We start from the raw sequence: 21,933 nt of genomic DNA on the forward strand, positions 1-21,933 counted from the left end.
AATACACAGGTATGCTGGAACTAATTTCACACTGCTTAGGAATCAACAGATGTTAATAAAAAATAAATTATATATAAGTAATAGCTTCAGGGGATTTATTTGCTAAATATACTTTGCCTTTATATAAATACCACTAGGCAGTTCTGAGCTGTGACCAGACCCAATTGTGTCTGGTCTGACTTACATCCTGAATGGCAATTAAAGGACATTAAAAATACCCTAGGATTACTTCAGACAGGACCCCTGCCTTATCCATGCAGCATAACCAGGTGAAGAGAACACAGTATCCCTCCACCACAGGACAGAGCCTGGCTAGAGCAACCCTGGTAATGGTTACTTGACTGGAAATTGCAATGCAATTAAAACCTGGCCTGCGGATTTGGAGATAGGGGAACTGCAAACTGCAAAAAAGTGAATTCTTAGAAATAAACTAGATTCTCATTAGCAATAATAATTATTACTAACAATAAATGATAACAGTAATAACACTGAGCGAAGTGATCACCTTGCCTTCTCTAACCCATTCTTCTGTTTTCTTAGGAGACAAATTATTAAAGCTGCCTCAACTATGTATGTTGGGCAGTGAGTCAGCAGTCTTCTCTAAACGTGTTAAGAACTCATTAACACCTTATATAGGGACTCCTGTCCATGACAACTGTTGTAGGGGAGACTTAGGCATGCCAAAGAATGTAAAAAGAGGTTTTTTTGGGCACTTCTTCTTAGGGACTAATTTCAAAGAAGTCCCTGGAATTTATTTACCAAACATTTCTGAACTACTTGTGCAAACTGGAGAAAATCCTAGGCAAAAAGGATACTTACTGGATACAAGGTGATAAGTAAAATTATGGGTAAATGCAAACGGCTAACATAATTAACCCATTTCTGGTGTGTTGGTATTGATGACTACTATGTCATTTTTAACTAAATGGATTTGTCCATGAAACAAAATTAAAGAAAATTTTAATTATTTGAGTTACTAAAGCTTTAAATACCAACAGAACAGACCAAGGAAAGGTTTACTTTAGCTAATATTTTTCAAGACCGAATAATTCAAGTCTCTCATACAAAAGTGAGTGCCACAAAATGTCTTTAACTTTTTTTTTTTTTAAGAAATCTCTACGCCCACCGTGGGGCTCGAACTCACTACCCCAAGATCAAAAGTCCCATGTCTATGGACTGAGCCAGCCAGGCGCCCCTGCCACAAAGTGCTTTTAAATTTTCTAATAAGTTAATAATGTAAAAAGAACTAAAAATCATCATAGTCATACAATTCTTTAAAGGGAAGAACCCATGAAAATGAATTATGGGAACCCTGTTAAGCCAACTTATTTCAAAACATTAAAAAAAACAAACTCTTACCAAGGTAAGACTAAAATGTAAGAATAAACACCACATACAACACTACTGTGTAATCAAACAACTTGTGAGAACATGAAAAAAGACCTATTGTGTGTGATAGCCCTTCCCTCTCCACACATTATCAAATAAGGCAAATTCAGTTGTACGAAATTTGGTAAAAGAATTTACTTTTGGACAAAAATAGCAATGTTTCAGCCCAAAGCCAAGTAAAACTGCCAAGTTATAAACTTCTCTAAGAAAACGTTTTAGTGAAAATGCCAACACACCCTAACTATAATGGTGTTACATGCTGAAATAGAAATAATTTTTGTTTTTGTGGTCCCTTTACCATAAATTAGATACAGATCTAGTGGAAAAACAGCAGATACCCAGTTCAATAAGCAGTTAAGGCCAAGACTACACACTTGATTTTAAAAACAATAATGGAGTCTATGTGAGACTTTCATTGAAGAACTTAGCAAGCAAGTCTAACGCTCTTAACAAACACTCCTTAACAGACTTTTGTGCTTACTACTCCATATTCTAAGAATACCTTGAACAAATTACTAAAACTTAACCCAGCCAAGTACAGTATAAAATTTGGTTTCCTGGTAGGGAACTGTTATTCAAATACATACACACCAGTTCGGTTATTTAATTTTGACATTAATCCCTAACTGGAGCAATACGGTTTAGCAAATCACTGAGGCTTGCCAGCCCGGACAGCCTTGGGCTAACTTCAAGTGCCACTTCAGAGTCACTTCAATTCAAGGCCTCTGTGTAACTCTACAGACATATGAGGCAATCGGTGAGTTTATTCTTCAATTATCCAAGCACAGTTAAGTGCTGTAATTATGCCCGTGGAGCAGACTGAACAGTATTTGGTCATTAGTCACAAACAATAGTTTCTAATTTGCTTTATGTCCAGCATTCATTATACAAGAGAACTGATCACACTGGAATGGACCCTGTGGTAGCAGACCCTCTCTCCACACTTTAAAAAAAAAAAAAAAAAAAAAAAGCACATATCCAAAACGGTGTGACTAAACCACATGTGACATTTTTTTTTTTTTTAAGATTTTGTTTTAGTTATTTGACAGAGACAGCCAGCGAGAGAGGGAACACAAGCAGGGGGAGTGGGAGAGGAAGAAGCAGGCTCCTAGCACAGGAGCCTGATGTGGGGCTCGATCCCAGAACGCTGGGATCACACCCTGAGCCAAAGGCAGACGCTTAATGACGACTGCGCCACCCAGGCGCCCCCACATGTGACATTTAAGAAGGATTACAACCTTCACAAAGATGTGATTTACACAAGATAGGTAAACAGATTAGGGCATCATATCTGAGGCCAGGGTCATGCGCTAATTTATATAAAGCCCAGTTAGCTTTACTTTGATAAACACAAACTGATAAACAAAGGCATGGTGTCAGACATATGGGGAGTCAACGTAGAGGTGAGTCCATTTAATAAACAGTGAGCGCAATTACCTGCTAAGTCCTGGTGATACAAAGATAAATGTTCCACAAACATACCAAGCTCGTTCCTACCTCAGAGCCCGTACAGAACAGTCTGTTCCACTGAAATACTCTCCCCCTGGAGTTGTGCACTCTGATCTCTGCTTAATGGTCACTTCCCCAGAGAAGGCATCCTGTCCATTCGATGTAAAAGGACCTTCTCCTTAAGTCTCTGCTTCATTAACTGTTTACTCTGCCTTTTTTTTTTTCTTCATAGCACTCATCATTGAAATTATTTTTGTTTATTCTCTCTATTCCTACTAAATTATAATCCATGAGGCAAAAGACTTTGAATATCTTCAAAGCACTACCTCAACTGCCTAGACCATACCCACCACATAAAAATACTCAATAAATGTTTATTGCATGAAATGAAGAATGAAGCATGTCCCTTGCAATCAAGGCATAATAGAAAAGATCAGTGTATAATCAGAAAACAGTATATAATCTTGTAAGAACTATATAATAATATTAAGTACATTTCATTGAAGGAAAAATGAAGACCTTCATTTTTAGAGTTACCTTCTTTCCCTAAAAGTTCTAGGCTCTCCCTAGTATCAACTGAACTTCTTTGAGTTTATTAACAGAAGTATAACAAAACTGAAACTAAAGGTGATAAGAGAATTATATGAGCTAACCAATTTCCTTTCTTCCTTGCTTAAAGAATATTTACTAAAAAACTGTCAAATCTAATTCCAAATTCCACTGGTTCCCCTTAGATGTAACTGGGAATCATTTATGAGGTTTCTAGGTAATCTTTAATATAAATTTTCCATTTCCAGAACTAAAAATTCTTCTGGTGCCCCAGAATCAACTGTGTAAGTCAAATCAGGGGTTACTCTCTCTCTAAATATTCATACAGGTGAATATAAGGTAAAAGTCAAAGTAAGTTTTAATAGCCACCCCAGAAAGGACAAAGACCGTATTTCTTTACAAACCCAGCATGTTGCTATGGTCAAACTGGTTTTTTAAAATTTAAATACAATTAATTAACATATAATGTATTATTAATTTCATAGGGAGGGGACAGAGATTCGTCAGTCTTCTATAACACCCAGTGCTCATTACATCACATGCCCTCCTTAATGTCCATCGCCCAGTTACCCCATCCCCCCACCTCCACGCCTCAAACTGAGCAACCCTCAGTTTGTTTCCTATGATTAAGAGTCTCTCATGGTTTGTCTCCCTCTCTGATTTCATCTTATTTTATTTTTTCCTCTCTTCCCCTATGATCCTCTGTGTTGCTTTATTTATTTATTTATTTTAAGATTTTATTTATTTGACAGAGAGAGAGACAGCCAGCGAGAGAGGGAACACAAGCAGGGGGAGTGGGAGAGGAAGAAGCAGGCTCCCAGTGGTGGAGCCTGATGAGGGGCTCAATCCCAGAATGCCAGGATCACGCCCTGAGCCGAAGGCAGACGCTTAACAACTGAGCCACCCAGGCGCCCCTCTGTGTTGCTTCTTAAATTCCACATATAAGTAGTATCGTATGATAACTGTCTTTCTCCGACTGACTTATTTCACTTAGCATAATACCCTCTAGTTCCATCCACTATGATCAAACTGTTAGAAGTTCCCTTTCTGGTTGCTAATACTGGGAAGACTACTGTGCTACATTATTTTGCTCTTTGTAACAATTTACAAATCATTTTATTAATAGGTTTTACTAAATTCTAAACTTCCAATGTAAGAACTTTTACTTTAAGTTGTTCTGAATACTATTATACTTCTTTCATCCTACCCCCACCCTTGTGATCATAATCACGCTTCCCAATGGCATCTACTATTACAATATTGCATTCGGAACACAGTAACTACTTCTCTTACTGATGTTAGAATGTAGAGGCAGTTACTTGGACTTCAGAAGGAGGTCAATAATCTGGAGATAAATAAACTGGAGAACAGCTTGGGAGTGAGAAATAACTGCAGGACGGCTCAAAATATTTAACATTAATCCTGAATTTAAAAAATAGAAGATTCTTGATTCAATCAATCATCCTTTATTATAGGCTCACCAGAAGATATATACTGGAGATAGAAAGTTGAGAAAGACATGGTATCTGCCTTCTTCGGAGTCTAGTAGTGGAAGAAACAGGCACACACAAAAGCATAACATGGTGGTCCTTGCAGTGGCATACATACTATACTATGGGGACACAGAACAGGGCCATGGAAAACAGCTTCACTGCCTTCAGGTATAATCCTGTCCAACTCCATGTCCTTATATCTCAGAACAGATCCCATCCTAGTCAAATTCAAACATGTTAGCAATATGTCAAAATATTACTTTACTTTCTCTTTTTCTGGACATTTATTTATTTGATTAAACAGCACCAGCCAGTGGATCCAAAACAGGAAAGACCCAAAAACCTCTGGTTCTATCCCAAGCTGCCTGCAGAACAAAAGACTCCTAATAGCCAGTTAATAAACATTCCAGGATGGGGTCAACACAGTAAGACTGATCTGATCTCTCCAGAAGTCTCCTGATTTGAGAATAATGTCCTCTCAACCCTTTTTTCTCAAATGACTCTGGAACAGAAATGTTAGGCCCCTCCCAGGTTAGACGCTAACCTCTGAGAGTTAGAAGAGAAGGCAATTCTCCCCTCGCTTCCCCACCAAAGGTTTCACTACATGGCAGTACCAGTTAGCTAGCAAGACAGAGGACTAGCCACTAGATAAAATTGTTAGAAATGGGATTAGCAGTAGGCCACTGCTTTCAAAAACAGAAAGGCTACCACAGGGTGGGAATTAAGGGAAGAAGGTCTGGTGGATGTGGGAAGATCCTCAGACTGAGTTGGGAGAATACGATTCTAATTCTAGATTGGCTATCAAACTGGAGAACCCTAGGCAAATCACTTAACCTCTTTGGACCTCAACTTCCCATCTATAAAACAACAAAGTCAAATTGAATTATTGCTGAAGTCCCTTCTAATAATAAAACTCAATTCTAAAAGCACGAAAGACAAGTACTAAAAGCTAGACATACTATTTAACCCCCAGCAGTCCATGAGAACACCATAACGAGATTTACTGAATTTTTACCGACTTACTTTTCCAGATCTTACTAAACATGGGTATCTCATATCAGCTCCCCAGGGCAGCTACTTAGGTAACATTTAGGCAAACATTCTCTTTTGTAATCAGGAATACAGAGATATAAGTCAGGGACCTGTTTGCAGCAAACAAACCTCTTTTTCTGGACTGGCTTAATAATAAACTTCATTTTGGCAACTTAGCTTTGGCATTCAAGTTGGCCTTTTATGCTAACTACAGTACTATCATTCTTCAGAAAGGGTTTATAACACTTAGACTTAATAAGCACAGGTAGCACAGTAATCGATACATTAAGTAACAAACACTTGTACATAATTACGGCAATATCAACTATATTGGCTCCATCAGTTACCTACTGCGCTACATTACACCCCCAAACTTAGTGGGTTTATTTGCTCACAATTCTATGGGTGAATAATTTAAACTACCTCAGCTAAGCAGTTCATTTGCTGGTCAGACCTGAGGTCACTTATGCAGCTGCAGTCATCTGGGAACTTAATTCTAACTGGATGGTCAAGATGGCCTCACTCACATGCTTGGTGGTTAGCGCACGTCCTAGGTGGCTAATCCAGGCTTCTCTATGCGACAGAAGAGTCCCCATGAGAAAGACAGGGCAAGATTCAAAGTACAAAGTGCTTTTCAAGTCTATCCTTGTATAACATTTGCTAACATACCACTGGCCAAAGCAAGTCCAACGGCTCAACTCAGAGTCAATGCAGCGCATGGACACACAGAGTGGATTCAGAGATGTGAGTCATTAAAGATCATCACTGTAACAATGTACCACACTAGCTGTTGGCTACTTTTAGCACTGCACTGAGATGATGAGTTTATAATTTAAAAGACAACCTTCCATTTAGCAATCTTTATTTTCCTCTTAGAATAAATTAGACCTTTATAGAAAATAGTATTTCCTAATGCAGCGGAATGTGAAACGAATCTAGTCTTAGTCTTGAGCAAATGATTGGTTTCTTCAGTTCAGCCTTTCTAGAAAGTCTCCAACTAGAAACTAGTCTTCAACTACAAATTACATATGTACGTGTATATGTTTGTGTGCGCGCATGTCTGTGTACCGTATTTGATTACACAATAATTTTGGAAAACTTGCAAAATTATGGAAAACCATAATACTCAAAATACTACCATCCCAAAACACCTAGATACCTACTACTAAGATTTGATATAATAATATGCTTTTTAAAATTTTATTAGTGAGAATCCTTGTCCTGATTGAGATGATCATGATTTTTAAGTATGTTAATGTGGCAAAGTAGATTCATAGATCTTCTAATATTAAGCCATTTGAGATATGAGATAAACCTGATTGTAGTGTTTGATCTCTTTTATACATGCTAGGATTTAGTTTGCTAATGCACTTTTTAAAAGTTTTTACTTCTGTATTTGTGACTGATATAGACCTAAAATTTTTCTCTCTCATTTCTCTCTCTTTCTGGTTCAAGTATCAGAGTTACACAGGTCTCATAGAATGAGTTGGGAAGTGTCTCCTTTCTTTCCATGGTCTGAAAAAGTCATATAAAATTGAAATGATCTGCTCCTTGAAACTCTGGTAACATTTCACTTGTAAAAAATCATCTGGGCCTAAAATCCCCCTTGTGAAATGATTTTTTTCTTCTTAACCACTTCCTCAGCTTCTTTAACAGTTAAAAGATGATTCAAATAGGGGCACCTGGGTGGCTCAGTCAGTTGAGCTTCTGCCTTCAGCTCAGGTCATGATCCCGGGGTCCCTGGGTCGAGCCCTGAGTCAGGCTCCCTGCTTCTCTCTCCCCCTCTGCTGCTCCCCTTGCTTGTGCATTCTCTCTCTCTCTCTCTCAAATAAATAAATCTTTAAAAAAAGATGACTCAAGCTAATTAATTACTTCTTGAATCTGTTCCGAAAAGTTAAATTTTCTATGAATAGCTCTAGCCCTACCCACAGCAATTTGGACCAAAAATTTACAATTCTTCAATGATGTGATATCCTTTTGCCTGAATTTAGAATAAGCAATGTATTTTGAGAGTACTAAATAACAAAAGTGAGTTTTGTTTTGTTTTTGTTTTCAATGAAGAAATCAAGACTCCTGTAATAGGTCTAAAAATAACTGGATATATCTTGCGTACCACAAAACTGTAATAGCTATTTCTGACAAATAGAAATAGGTGTGCATTGATTTTGGCTGCCACTTACCACCAGAAACAGGGGCATCCATAAAAACTGCTCCCATTTTCTCAACTTCTTTGGCCAATTCTTTTGAAACTGCAGGATCGATAGTACTGGAGTCTATCAATAGTGAGCCTTTCTTCACTTTTCTAAGTAAATAAAAATAATAGTTTTTTAAAGCTCTAGGTTTATAGTTTTAAAAATACAGTTTGCAATTCCAAGTAAACATTTCATGCAACTACATATAGAATTAGAATATGCTAAAAGCTGCCAGATATCAAGGAGGTCTTTGCTTTAGTATTAAAAACATTATTAGAATTGGCTCAAAATCTCAAATCCTTTTTCAGATCAATTAAAGTTTAAAGTAAACCCAAACTCTTTCAAACAAACCTAAATAATCTAATAAACTACATGGTATAAATTCTGGTTTCAGGTGAAATACACAATACCATAATAATACAGGTAGGCAATTTAAAACACCTATTAACTTTAAAAGGTCGATTTGGTAGGATTTAAATTTTTGTTTGTAAAGTAGCTGGGGCTCTTTAAAAAGTATTTTATTTGTCTTTAACAAGCTATATTGCAAATTTCACATATCCATGTCATTTCCACTAGGTAGAATAAACATAAACCACTGAAATTTAGCCATTTGCTTCAGGGTGGTATACTCTTTAATAACTATAGCTTTTTAAAGATAAAATAAAACATCAAAGGAGCAGAAAGGAAAATAAAGGAATGGACCTAGACATCTCACAGATAAAGTTTTTTTGTTCTTTACGGTAAATGTACATACATACATTGGCAAAGCAGGGAAACAGTCTTTTCTTCTATCATATTTTACATCAATAGTAAATGGCATTCTTATAATACGATATTTTCATTTGTACTGTAAGTGCAGATTATATCTATCTACATGGCTCCCTTATAATCTATGCCTATCTTCACTGGCTAGGAAACTGACCTAAGTTATCATTTATTTAAAGGGCTATGGCTTACCTTTCATTCAAACTTCCCAAAGTCCTTACTACAGATTAACTAGCCCAGATAACACTTAATCATAATTATGATTGGAAAATTAGAAATGAATAAATATAAATATTAAGGAGGAAATAGAAAATCATTGCTAAAAAAACTATTAAAGAAAAATCTTTCTATAGAAAAAATAGAATACAAAAATGCTTTAAACAACAATTTTAATAAACATCTGAATGGATCTGGTCCAAATGCAATGACTGGGTATATTCCACAGAAAAGAAATAGCATGCTTTATTACAGATCACCTCAGTGTGTGGAAGTTTCACTTTATGTAACCTGAAAAATAAGAATTACATTTACCAGTGTTGTGTGACATTAATATTCTTAAGCTCTTAAATCTTTAAGCAAATGGGAAACTGTCTCAAAAATTACCTATGCACAATGTATGGGGAAATGATTTGGACCCAGAAGAAAATAACGAACCACCCACGAAAAGCAAATTACAGTTCAACGTGAAGTCGCATTCTTTGAAAGCACTCCGAGACAAAACCGCTCCGCTAGTTGGCCACCATATTCCTTAGTAAAGAATATTAATAAACACAGGATTTTGTCTCCACACAAATTTTTAGTAACCTTTCCTTGACAGGCAGCACAGGACCATAATTGGGACTGACGAGATACTGAGACAGCTAGGTTACCTCAGGACCACACACACCATGGGCCTGAGGGCTCCATACAAAATGAGCGCCTTTCAACCTTCCCTGAAATCTAAACATTTATCTTATCAGTTTTCTGCCTAATATCCAAGTGTCTTTTGCTTCCAAGTTTGTTAGTTTTCTAAAGCAATTCAATTCCCAAGAACCTCATAGTTCATGTATTACAGCTCCATGAAATTAAACCCTTTCTTTTAGCCCTACATATGTCTACAGGGCCTACCAGTTTGTTCTAGCTCTTTACTGAAATTCGACAACAAAACAAGTTAGAAACAGGAGCCAGTAAGACCAGAAAATTAAATCAGAAATTCAACCACTGTCATTCTAACACAACCACAAGGATTTGGCAACAGGCAGAAATTAACCAAAAGGTTCTCAAAGCTAGGGAAGCTAAGCACTGGCCAGAAAACTCTGACCTAAATTAAATTTTATTTAAAGAGCTACTGCTAACCCTTAATTCCAACTTCTCAAAGTTCTTACTACAGATGTACTAACCCAGAGGACATACAATAACTTTTTATAATATAATAAAATGTTAAATAATGGTGTTCTTTCCAATGTTTGGTTTTATTTTTCATAGAAACCTTCTCCTGAATTTCTATAAACTATAAGAAAATTATGCTTGTAACATTTGTACAGTTTAAAATGCAAGCTTTAAAAGTCTCTTAAACATGTTAGCAATGAAAGTGTACGTTTAATGCAAGAGTTAAGGAAAGAAACAGAAACAAAAAAAAATTATTCCCAAAAGTCACATACTTGCTTTCAGTGAAAAAATAAACCCTTTACAATGAGAGAGAAACCACACTATTCACTTTTAAGAAGAAAACTGTATAGAGAGGTTTAACAAACATAATTGTAATTTCCAAAAGTGTTAACAAATGTGAAATCATGGACTATCATAACGAGAAAATTTCCACGGTTGAGAAATACGTACTTTAGAATTCCATTTGCTCCAGAATAAGCTTCTATTGCATTGATACTGGTGGGCAACATTGTAATAATTCTGTCAGCTTTTTCAGCTACATCTGCTGGGGAAGACACTACCTTTAAAAAAAAAATTACAAAGGCACATTATTTAAATTAAAACGGGAGCACTTTCTAGAGCACAAGTAGAATCCACTTTTTATGCATGCTGACAACCGTGACAGTGAATAAAACCATTTCTTGTTTCCAAATGACAAAAAAAAAAAAAGTTTACTGCCTAAAATAGAGAGTCCGTTCCTTATACACATATAGATGCAGTTTCTATGGAATCGAATCTCTGTTTATTTTAAAAAGCGTGAAGTGAGTTGAGGGGGAAAGGGCAAAACCCAACAGTCCTGGGAACAGACGTACTTCTCATGGATTCCTCCAACTTGGATTCTTATACAGCATGCTCCTTGGTAGATGCTTTGACTAAGAAAAACACTCTAGTGCAACAGGGATAGTAGCTGAACTCCAGGATTCACCAGTGATTCCATAGGCAGCCAAATCCCCTAGTAAATTCTCAAGCCCCGATTACCACCATTCCCGTCTCCATTTTCCAGGGAAAAAAAGGCAAAAAATTAAGCCTGTACGGAAAGGAAAAGGTCAGGACAAGGATATGAGCACTTCCTGCATTAGCTGTAAGTACCATAAAGGCTGAGCACGTGAGCTACGAGGACTCACATGGAAACTACAGATACAAGACAGACAGACAAATAGGCATCAAGGTACGCTCTCATTTCCACCCTCATTCCTGCCTTGTGATGACCACAGACATACCGTCAAGGAAAGTCACTGTCCCTCCTCTGTGTGCGTGCAGGCAGGCAGAGATGTGCACTCCCTCACTGGCCCTCCCCAAGCCCTTGCTCTCTCACACATGCCCCTTGATACGCCTGGCCAGCAAGCTGGCAACCAAAGAGGTCAGAAGAGACCGGGAGCTCACTTCTTGATTCAAACTCTCCTTTAACAAAAAGAATTCATCACCCCAATTGTCATGAAAGCTTTCTCTCACCTTAAAAAAAGACAAAGGACTGTCAGGGGGATAACTGAAGATTTCTCCGCAGAATGATGTACACATGTATCAGAAATGGACATATTTTCTGCTAGGAAATGTGAACTGCCATGTAAGCAACCTAGAAATGGGAATGCCTTTGCTTTCTGAGTGGCGGGATGATACCTAACATTTTCTTTTTGTCTTTGATATGCTGGTGATGAAAGTGGGAGAATGGAAAGGCAAACAGTGTGTAATCTAAGTATTATGAGCTAGAGGTAATCACAATTCAATTTTCCCTAGACTATTAGCTTTGAAATCAAATCCGAGACAAACACAGTTTTAACATCAAGTAATTTCATAAGTCACACTTTAAAATTTCAGGCAATCAAGTATACTAACACTTTGTGTATTAACATTAAATGCTAACATAAAATATCTCAGACCCTTAAACAAAGAAAGAGATGCTCTCACTTTCAATGTTTCATTCTAAAGGCAATATGGCATTTTAGAGTCTACAATGTAGCACATGCAACAGTACATTTTGATACATCATCAGGATTTGCCCTAAAAATTCTGAAAAAAAATTTTTTTTCTGTGAAATTAATTACAAAGAAATACTTCAGTTAAGTAAAAAACCTTTCCTATACCCAAATAAATGCTGAGATTCAAAAAGAGGCAACTATTTGCTTGCAAACAGTTGACATTTACTCAAGAAAAACAGAGCTGAGTAAGATGAGCATAAGAAAAGGAAAAGTTAGAGAAGTATTTCTCTACTCCTGGACTGTATCAAAAATATGAGTTACACAGACAGCCTCATCTGTTCGTCCTTCCTTAAATGAAGTAATATATCCAATGCAAAATGATGGCATACCTTTCAGTGTCCCTTTCCTTCCATCTCAGCTCCATCTCTCTTTTCAGAGACCGCGGTAAGCCCTGAGGTCTAAGAGTCAATTTCACACTTTCTCTTAGGAATTCAGTGAGTTTCTTCCATTGAAGGAAATTCAATTCCACCTAGATAAACTCCTTGAGAGGTGCCCTCAGGGGCACCAACAATTAGTTCACAGATCTAAGTATACTTCACACCTCCAAGCTTTTCATACCCATGAACTGGCAGTGCCAATTCATGCAACTGCCAAGTGCATGGGGTGCCCAATCAGCCCCCTGCATCCCTAGCATCTGCTTCTTGGGATGCCTGGGTTGCCAGAGTACTGCTAACCCCTCAATTATATAATATATAGTGTCAAAGCTCACAGGTCCGGAAAAAACACACAATGATAGTGATAGCTGGAATGTCATCACTGTATTGGCCACAACTGCTCCATATCTAATGACTCTATACATTTGGTACATTATAATAACCGTCTCTAATTTGCAATACAGAAGGCATGTTTATTAGACCGATACACAGACATGTGTGTCCAGCTACTCAAATCATCTTGACTTCCATGTGATGACTTCAAGACTCTGAAGTAATTGACTGACAAAATTTGGCCACGACTCAAAAGCTGGGGGGAAAAAAACAAACCTTGTTGCCAATCTGACACTAACCACAAAAGCCTTTAGGAGCCAAACTAATTAGAGTCCCTTCAATTACATTTACTAATTGAATGGATAAGCAAGGACAGCATGGATCAGTGAAAGGAACACTAATTTGGAAAGCCAGAGACCCAGGTTTACTTGCAGCTAGCCACTGAGCCCATGTGTGATTTTCTGACAATCACTTAACCTCTCTGGCTTCAGTTTCTGAATCTACAAAATAAGAATAGTGATTTGGGTTATCTTTAAGGCTTCTATCTCCAAAGTAGAACGGAAACTTAGGTAAAGAAATTTTTCACTTAAGCTCTAGGAAGGCAGAGCCTCTGAAAAACAGGGTTCATGAGACATGAGCAGCACAAAGGTATAGTATTAATAAGACTCTTCTGCACCTCCCTGTCCGTGGACAGTCACTGACCTGGCTGACTCTGGGCCATCTGGGCCACTGCTCTGCTCTGTCATGATCATCCAGAAGCCTCTCTTGCTAATTCCAACTGCTTCATTCTTAACTTACTATGAATTAAGGTGACTCTACTTTTCCACTATCTCAATTTTAACTATAGGAGATTGGTTCCTTTGTGTATCATGATATCTTCAGTCTTTGAGAATTTTTGCAGCCAGTTTCTCTGGATTTAGATTCATCTGTATGCAAGTACTCATCAATGGCAGGTATGCAATACAAGGAGTAGAAGACTGGATGAATTAAAGACAAAATCTGCTTTGCTTGGTTGGGGGGGAGGGGGGAGAATGGGAGCATCAAGACCCAGAGTAATCTGAAGGAACTGCACCTCCTTTTTACAAATCCACTGGAAGGAGACAACTGTTAACTAGTTGCTGTCCACAAAGAAAAATCTCATTGTCTCTTCCAAATAAAATAGTCACATGAGTTAAGCTCAGCATTGCTTCCAAGTAAGCCAAATGGGTAAGAGAAACTTGCTAAGAAACAAGATGAACGTGACCTTGGTTAAACCTGCCACTCTTGTTTTTTAATCTTCCCAAGTAAAAAAGCACACTGTTACTTCAAAATTACACTACACTTGAAAAACTGACAAAAACAGTTTGTGTCTACATCTTGAAACATTGGGTCAACAATGACGGGACCCACTCAGCAAGAGGCTTTTAAAGTCCTCATTTAATAAGACCTGAGTGGATGCCAGCTTAGATCCCAAGAGAATTACTTAACCAAACATGCTCAGCCTTACAACCCAGAAACAACAAGATAGTTTCCAAGTTTTCAAAGAGAAAACAAAAGAAAAGACAATCTAATTAAGCCTAGTTCAACCAGAAAACTCACACAGGAATGGTGTAAAAGTCCCAAGACTTTTGGCACAGATCAACAGCATCTCCAAGGAAATTCCTAGACAATGAAAATGAGGCACAAGTCATATGCCCTTGACGGTAATGCTTAAAAAGAGAAACTGGTATCGAAAGTGGGAGAGAAGGGACAATGCAGAACATATTCTTTTATTTTTTTTTAAGATTTTATTTATTTGACAGAGATAGAGACAGCCAGCGAGAGAGGGAACACAAGCAGGGGGAGTGGGAGAGGGAGAAGCAGGCTCCCAGTGGAGGAGCCTGATGTGGGGCTCGATCCCAGAACGTCGGGATCACGCCCTGAGCCGAAGGCAGACGCTTAACAACTGAGCCACCCAGGCGCCCCAATGTAGAATATATTCTTAAATGGGAATGTTATCAAATCATTTTATCTCCTAGTTTGGTTTTAATTTTTACCATCATTCTTTCATTTAAAAATATGTCTATAGTTCTCTTCCAAAGCACTCTGGACTCAGTGACTCAGCCATGTTTCTATGGGTGGTGCTTGGGAATGAAGATTTGGGAGAGAGATGGTAGAGATACAACAACCACTGGAACAACAGTAATAAGAAGAGTAATAGCACTATCTAGATGCCAGGTTCTCCAGGACTAAAAAGGTACTATTAAAATCCCCATTTTATAAAATGAGGAAATTTAAGTAGAGAGAGGTTAAATAATCTGTCCAAAGCTACACAGCCTGCAAATGGTAGAGCTGAGATGTAAGCCCAGGCGGTCCAGTTCCAGGGTTTATGTTTTTATACCACTGCATTCACAATTTATCAATTAACGATTTCTAATAAACAAAGCCTTGATAATTACCTTTGTAATGTAGGCTACCTTCTTAGAAAAGATTCTAAAAGTTGAAATGATGCAACATTGTAGGTTAAACCTGAGTTTCCAACAGAAATAAGGATATAATAAACAGATACTGAGAGAGGAATGCCCACATGTTTTGTGGAAATGACCAAAATTAACATATTTTACCAAGTACAAATACCCTATTAGAATAGGTTAACTTTTTTTTTTTTTTTTAAGTAGGCTCCATGCTCTCCATAGAGCCCAAGACGGGGCTTGAGCTCACAACCCTGAGATCAAGACCTGGGCTGAGATCAAGAGTCGGATCCTCAACTGACTGAGCCAGCCAGGTGCCCCTAAATAGGTTAACATCTAAAGGCATAAATAAATTGATTAAATACTATCAAGCATGTTAAACATTTTTAACATGTCCAAATTTTTATTTCCTTCATAACCCATGTACTATGTTCTACTACTAGACTGGGCTTAAAGAAAACCTCCAGGGTTGGAACATTCTAAAGCATTTCTTCACCTGGACCTGCAGGTGTCTATCATGTACCTTAAAGGGAGGGAGGAGACCCGGAGCAAAGCAGAGACAAGAGACAGACAGAAAAGAATGTGATTACATCTGTGCCCAAAATTCGGCTGTGCCTTGGGTCAGACCACTCCCCAACTTTTCAATTACATGAAACAATAAATCTCCACTTTTTGCTTTAAAAAAAAAAAAAAAAAAAGCACTTCTTCAAGGAAATGTCCAAAGGTCTTTAGAACCAGATACTCTATTTTGGTACTTTCTTGCCCTACAAATTTCTCACTGAAAGCACAGGCAACATTAGAAATCAACTAGCCAGTCTATGCTACTGCTGGGGGAAAAAAACCTTGTTTTCTTTGGCTGCCATTTTATCAACTTCACCTGACATAGTAATGTTGGGAGAATGGGGGGACACCTGTCCTTAAAATGGAAGTGTCAACACAAATAGACTCTGAACTGTTGAACCCTTAAGCGCTTCATCGCACTACTGTGCACAATGGCAAGAAGTTTCAAGGTTTCCACCTCCATTTTTCCATCCCATACCAAGTCTGGTCTTTGCCTTTTAGTAGTAGAATGAAACTCATTTTTTCTTTTATCCAACATTTTCTAAACTAAACATAGCTATGAAATAATAATGCTGACATTTTAATCTATCAGAACTTATTCATCCAAATTGTTACTCTTTAAAGTAGCACTCTCAGGAAATCGCATTTGTTCAAATGACATTGCCACCATTCAAAATGCTTTTTAGGCTGCTAGCATAAATCATTTAACAAATGTTTTCATTTTATTACGGCATGATACTTCCCCTCAGGCCCAAAGCTTTCTTACCCTTTATCCTCCTCCTTTCATTCATCTAAGTTTCACATTCTCCTACCCTCCACTGCTGTCATAATCAATACTCAGAGGACCTCACAGAGTCAAGGTCATAGGGGAACCAGAGATGTGAGGAAGAGAAGATGTGGGAAAAGAGGATTCTCTCTTCCAGGCTGTTGCCTCAGTGTGAACCATCCACAGAACTTTTCCCACCATGTGTCGGGGGCAGGGATGGGAATCCTAGACGAGAAGCTACTCTTCACTAATCTGGGAGGAGCAGCTACCCAGAATCCATCTTCTTTCCTTCCTCATACCTACTTCTGTATCTCAAGGAAAAGGAAAATCCAGTAACTGAATCTGTGTCCTAGAATCTTCTCATTTCTACTTAGGAATCTGAGAGATCCTGTCTCTACAACATTCGTTTCAGACTACCCTATTTCTGTTGGGAGGTGAGCAAAGATTATACACATTTTTATAGTTCCTCTGAGAAATGAAAGGACTCTTAACAGTTATAGTTCCCTATCAGGAATGAAGTGACTCTTAACAATTATTATTTTTTTCCTCCTCAAAAACTACTTCAGTACTTTATTAGAGACAAAATGCAATTTTAATAGAAACTTCCTTGTACTATTATTTAGTCTTGCCACCTGAGACACGGCTAACACTCTACCACACCCAACTTAACCTGTTTTATTCTCCACAGCACTAGGTGGGCTGCTAGACATACAGTAGGATTCAGAAATTCTACCCTAAAAATTCTACACTACAGTAGAAACCTCTAGAAACCTAAACTTGCTCTTTACTTGGCATTACGTTTCTTAGTATTTACTTCAAGTCTGTCATCCACAAGTGAGCTGTTCAATTTTATTTTTTTCTCACTTTTTTCTATATTTCTCAGGAAATTTTTACAACTCTTCCAATTCTGGGATTATATTCAGATTCAGCCCTTAGTTACCACTCTACAGCTTGCACAGAATTTCCTTCATATCTCAAAAAAAATGAAACTCTAAATTCAGTTACTAATACACGATCTCCTGTCATGTGAGTTATTGATAAAGTTTAACAAATCCAAACAGGAACTGACCAGTAGATGCTATCATCTAACAGGATATACTTTAGTCCAAAAATTCTTCAAACAAGAATGATAGCCTAAAAACAAAACACTAGAGATCTGTCATAACTCAGCTCTGTACTTCATTATGGCACACAGTGCTACTACATGTCTCCTGGTTTATGGCCAATAACGTATTTATTCACAAAGTGCTGCCATACAGTATTTATGAAAGACATTCACATATATTCTCATTTAAGCTTCATAATCTAATGACATGTGTTGTCATCCTTCCCATTTTACAGACAAGGAAAACAGCTGAGGTGAAATAACTTGCCCCCAGCAAGAAAGAAGGTAAGTATCTAAGCTGGGATTCAAACTAAGTTTCCTATCCCTCAGCCTATTCTTGTCCTAAGACAAATTGTGCTTCTTAATAACATGGGAAGCTATTTCCACCAAACTACCTCCTTTCACAGGGCAATCAGTAAAGTTACTGTCTCAGAAAACTGATACATAGCCAAAGCAAGCCCTTTGACCCAACCTGGGAAATGTTCCCAGTCACCTGCCAAAGAATAGATTGTCTCAATCTTTGTTGCATAGATGAATGTTGGATAAAAGTTAACAATAACTACAATACATAGATATACACTTGTATGTGTAATATATATAAAAAACAACAAATATATAACATGTATAAAATCAACGATGAAATAGGTTTATAATTCCATTGGGTATACTCCTCAGTTGTCATGTTTATTTTTAAACATCAAAATCTAGAACAAATCTAAAGAAAAGGCCTTACCTGTTCACCTGCATCTTGAAACTCTTTGCATGCATCAGGGAACACATCATAAATAATGAGTGGATAGCCATGTTTCATGAGGTTTTTTGCCATTGGATTCCCCATGTTGCCCAGTCCAATGAATCCAACTGGAGTCTTAGAAGCCATTGACCTAGAACACACTGATTTCAATAAATTACTTTCAGTAAGGGCAGTGACGTCTCTTATTGTAAACATTCATTCAATATTAGTTAAGTCAATTGTTCCTGAGATGTCTTCTATTTTTAAAAAACCTTCAAAATGCTAGTTTTATTAATTTTTTTTATAAAGATTTTATTTATTTATTTGACAGAGATAGAGACAGCCAGCGAGAGAGGGAACACAAGCAGGGGGAGTGGGAGAGGAAGAAGCAGGCTCATAGCAGAGGAGCCTGATGTGGGGCTCGATCCCATAACGCCGGGATCACGCCCTGAGCTGAAGGCAGACGCTTAACCGCTGTGCCACCCAGGCGCCCCCAAAATGCTAGTTTTAAACTAATGATCTATTCACATTTAAAGACATCAACCATGTACAAACATCTAATTATTTAGATCTGCTGGAAACAACTATACAATTTTAAGTAATCTCTTCTGTTTTCTACCTCTGTAACATCCCTTTATCATTTTAACAATAAATTTTAAAATGTTACAATTTCTAAAATATGTTATGTACATTACCTATTATGTGAAGTACTATAGATTCTTCATATCTATATTATCTCCTGTAATAATATGTATGACAAACTGAAAATATTCAATAAAACATATATCTTGGACAAGGTCCGAGAATGGAAAAGTTTTTTACCCTCCCACCTCCATATTTATCGAAATCATCCCCTCCAATGGTATAAAAAACATCTTAGTAAAATGTTAGACCAACTAAGTCACCAGTTTATAAACTGGGCTCTAGGGGAGAAGACAGGGATGCTTCTATGGGCTTTAAATGACAAGGGTAATAGTTTCAGTGCCTTGGGCTAATAACAACTCCACGCACTTTCAGAGAAGAGGCATTTCATTTACAAAAAGGAATTGTTCTTAAAAAGCTGTATGCAGGTTTTTTTGATTTTCTTCTTTTTCACAGAAGGCTTTTGAAATCATACTGGGGCACGCAATGCAAAGTAATGCTTTTTGCGAGAGAGAGCAAAGGGACTTCGCATTGCCATGAAAATAACCTTAAACATCATTTCTTCGTTTCTAGATTTAGAACTCCACTCAACAAGTATTTACTGCATGAAGTACTATGACAGAGCCAGAGACAGACATAAGCAAGATACATACAGTCCTTGCCCTCCAAAAAGCTCCTAGTCCACCGAAAGAATAACTCCACTTGCCCCTTCCCCTGCCACTGAAAGCTTTATTTTTCCTTTGTCTTTCAAGGACTCCAGTTATAAAACTGTGCAGTGCACCAACTAATCACAGTCACCCTTTTAAGTTTCAGATCCTCTCAACTGATGGATCCCTGCTCTTCCTTGAATTTAATTTAAATGCAGTGAGATTTCCTAAAAGCAAATTATTTGAAGCCCTAAAGCTTAAGAAATAGAGGTCTTGAGGAAGAAAAACCATAAGAGACTCTTAATCATAGGAAACAAACTGAGGGTTGCTGGAGGGGAGTGGGTGGAGGGATGGGGTAACTGGGTGATGGACATTGGGGAGGGTATACGTTGGTAATGAGCATTGGGTATTATAGAAGACTAATGAATCACAGACCTGTATCCCTGAAATAAACAATACATTATATGTTAATTAACTGAATTTAAATTTAAAAAAAGAAAGAAAGAAAGATCTTCTGGGGTGCCTGGCTGGCTCAGTTGGTGAAGCGGAAGCGGTGCAGTGTGCAATTCTTGATCTCAGGGTTGTGAGTTTGAGCCCCATGTTGGATGTAGAGATTACTTAAAATCTTAAAAAAAAAAGACAAAAAAAAAAAAAAGACACAGAGGTCTTCTTGGGTTAGAAACATATTTAATTCCTTTAAACTTGATGATTGACTCTAACATTTCTATTAAATATGGGTGTCATCCTTTGCAACATCACCTTACCAGTGCTAAGTTTAACACCGTCGGTATAATAGGAGTCCTGTGTCTGACTTTCTGGTCCGCAAGGGGTTCAGTAACAGAGAAATGACACCTAATTGAAATGCTACAACATTAAACAGAATGAGAAGCATCCTTTGTCAGAGAACTCTAGCACTAATAATTAATGATGCTAATAACTATTGTACCAGAGTATGGTATTAAGCTCGGAAAGGTATCATTTAACTAAAAACATTAGAAATTAGGAAGACTGTGATTTAAAAACAGTTAATTTAATAAGCAACTCTCTCTAGGTCAAACAGTAAGTATGGCAAGGTAGAACCACAATTCATTCACACATTCAACAAATATGAAGCAACCATTATGTACCATGCCAGATGCCACAGAAGACACAACAACATATAGTCCTTGCTGTCAACAAGCTTAAAATCCAAAAGGAAATAAACTATGTACACAAATACTAATACAAGAAAGTTGAAGATAAATTATAAAAAACAATGCTGACATAAAGGAAAATTCATCTGGTTTAAGCATTTAAAGAAGGTAGCATGTGACCTGAGTATACCAGGATTTCAAATGGAAAAGAGTACGAAGGAAGGGAACTCCATATAAAAAAGAACAGGAGTATATGCAAGGAAATAGGAAAGCCAAGAAAAAATAAATAACAGTAAAAATTATTCTTGGCAATTTTTACTACATGCCAGATACTTACTAAGCACTTTATAAATAGCACTGTCATCATATCCTATCATTAAGCCTCCTTTCAGCTGAGAGCCTTGACACTTAGTGAATTTATTTATTTATTTATTTATTTTTAAATATTTTATTTATTTATTTGACAGAGAGACAGCCAGCAAGAGAGGGAACACAAGCAGGGGAGTGGGAGAGGAAGAAGCAGGCTCCCAGCAGAGCAGGGAGCCCCATGCGGGGCTCGATCCCAGGACCCTGGGATCATGCCCTGAGCCGAAGGCAGACGCTTAACGACTGAGCCACCCAGGCGCCCGGACACTTAGTGAATTTAAATAAAATGCCCAAGACAACAGTAAACTGCAATGCCAAGATTCAAATCCAATCAATCTGACGCCAAGCTCTTCACTTTTAACCACTACATGACACTGCCCTTCATTCTTCCTAGAGGATGCACAAAGAAACAAAACAACATGAATGCAGACAAAGAAACAACGTGGGCGCCTGGGTGGCTCAGTCAGTTAAGCATCCACCTCTTGATTTCAGCTCAGGTCAGGATCTCAGGGTTGGGGGATCGAGCCCTGCCACTGGCTCCACACTCAGCAGGGAGTCTGCTTGAGATTCTCTCTCTGCCCCTCCCCACTGC

The 21,933-nt window shown here is 37.7% G+C and overlaps 1 protein-coding gene across 1 annotated transcript in view; it reads right to left on the minus strand.

Moving 5' to 3' along the window:
- The window catches only part of HIBADH (3-hydroxyisobutyrate dehydrogenase), a 101,679-nt gene that overhangs the window by 72,079 nt on the left and 7,667 nt on the right, over window positions 1-21,933 (minus strand). Inside the window, exons 2-4 of the mRNA XM_026508373.4 lie at window positions 18,554-18,714; window positions 10,688-10,797; window positions 8,093-8,214 (exon numbers count right to left, since the gene is read on the minus strand). Of these exons, the coding sequence (XP_026364158.1) occupies window positions 8,093-8,214; window positions 10,688-10,797; window positions 18,554-18,714 (393 nt within the window). The remainder of the gene's footprint in view (window positions 1-8,092; window positions 8,215-10,687; window positions 10,798-18,553; window positions 18,715-21,933) is intronic.

Source organism: Ursus arctos, unplaced genomic scaffold (assembly GCF_023065955.2).
Source record: "Ursus arctos isolate Adak ecotype North America unplaced genomic scaffold, UrsArc2.0 scaffold_3, whole genome shotgun sequence".
NCBI classification, from domain to species: Eukaryota; Metazoa; Chordata; class Mammalia; order Carnivora; family Ursidae; genus Ursus; species Ursus arctos.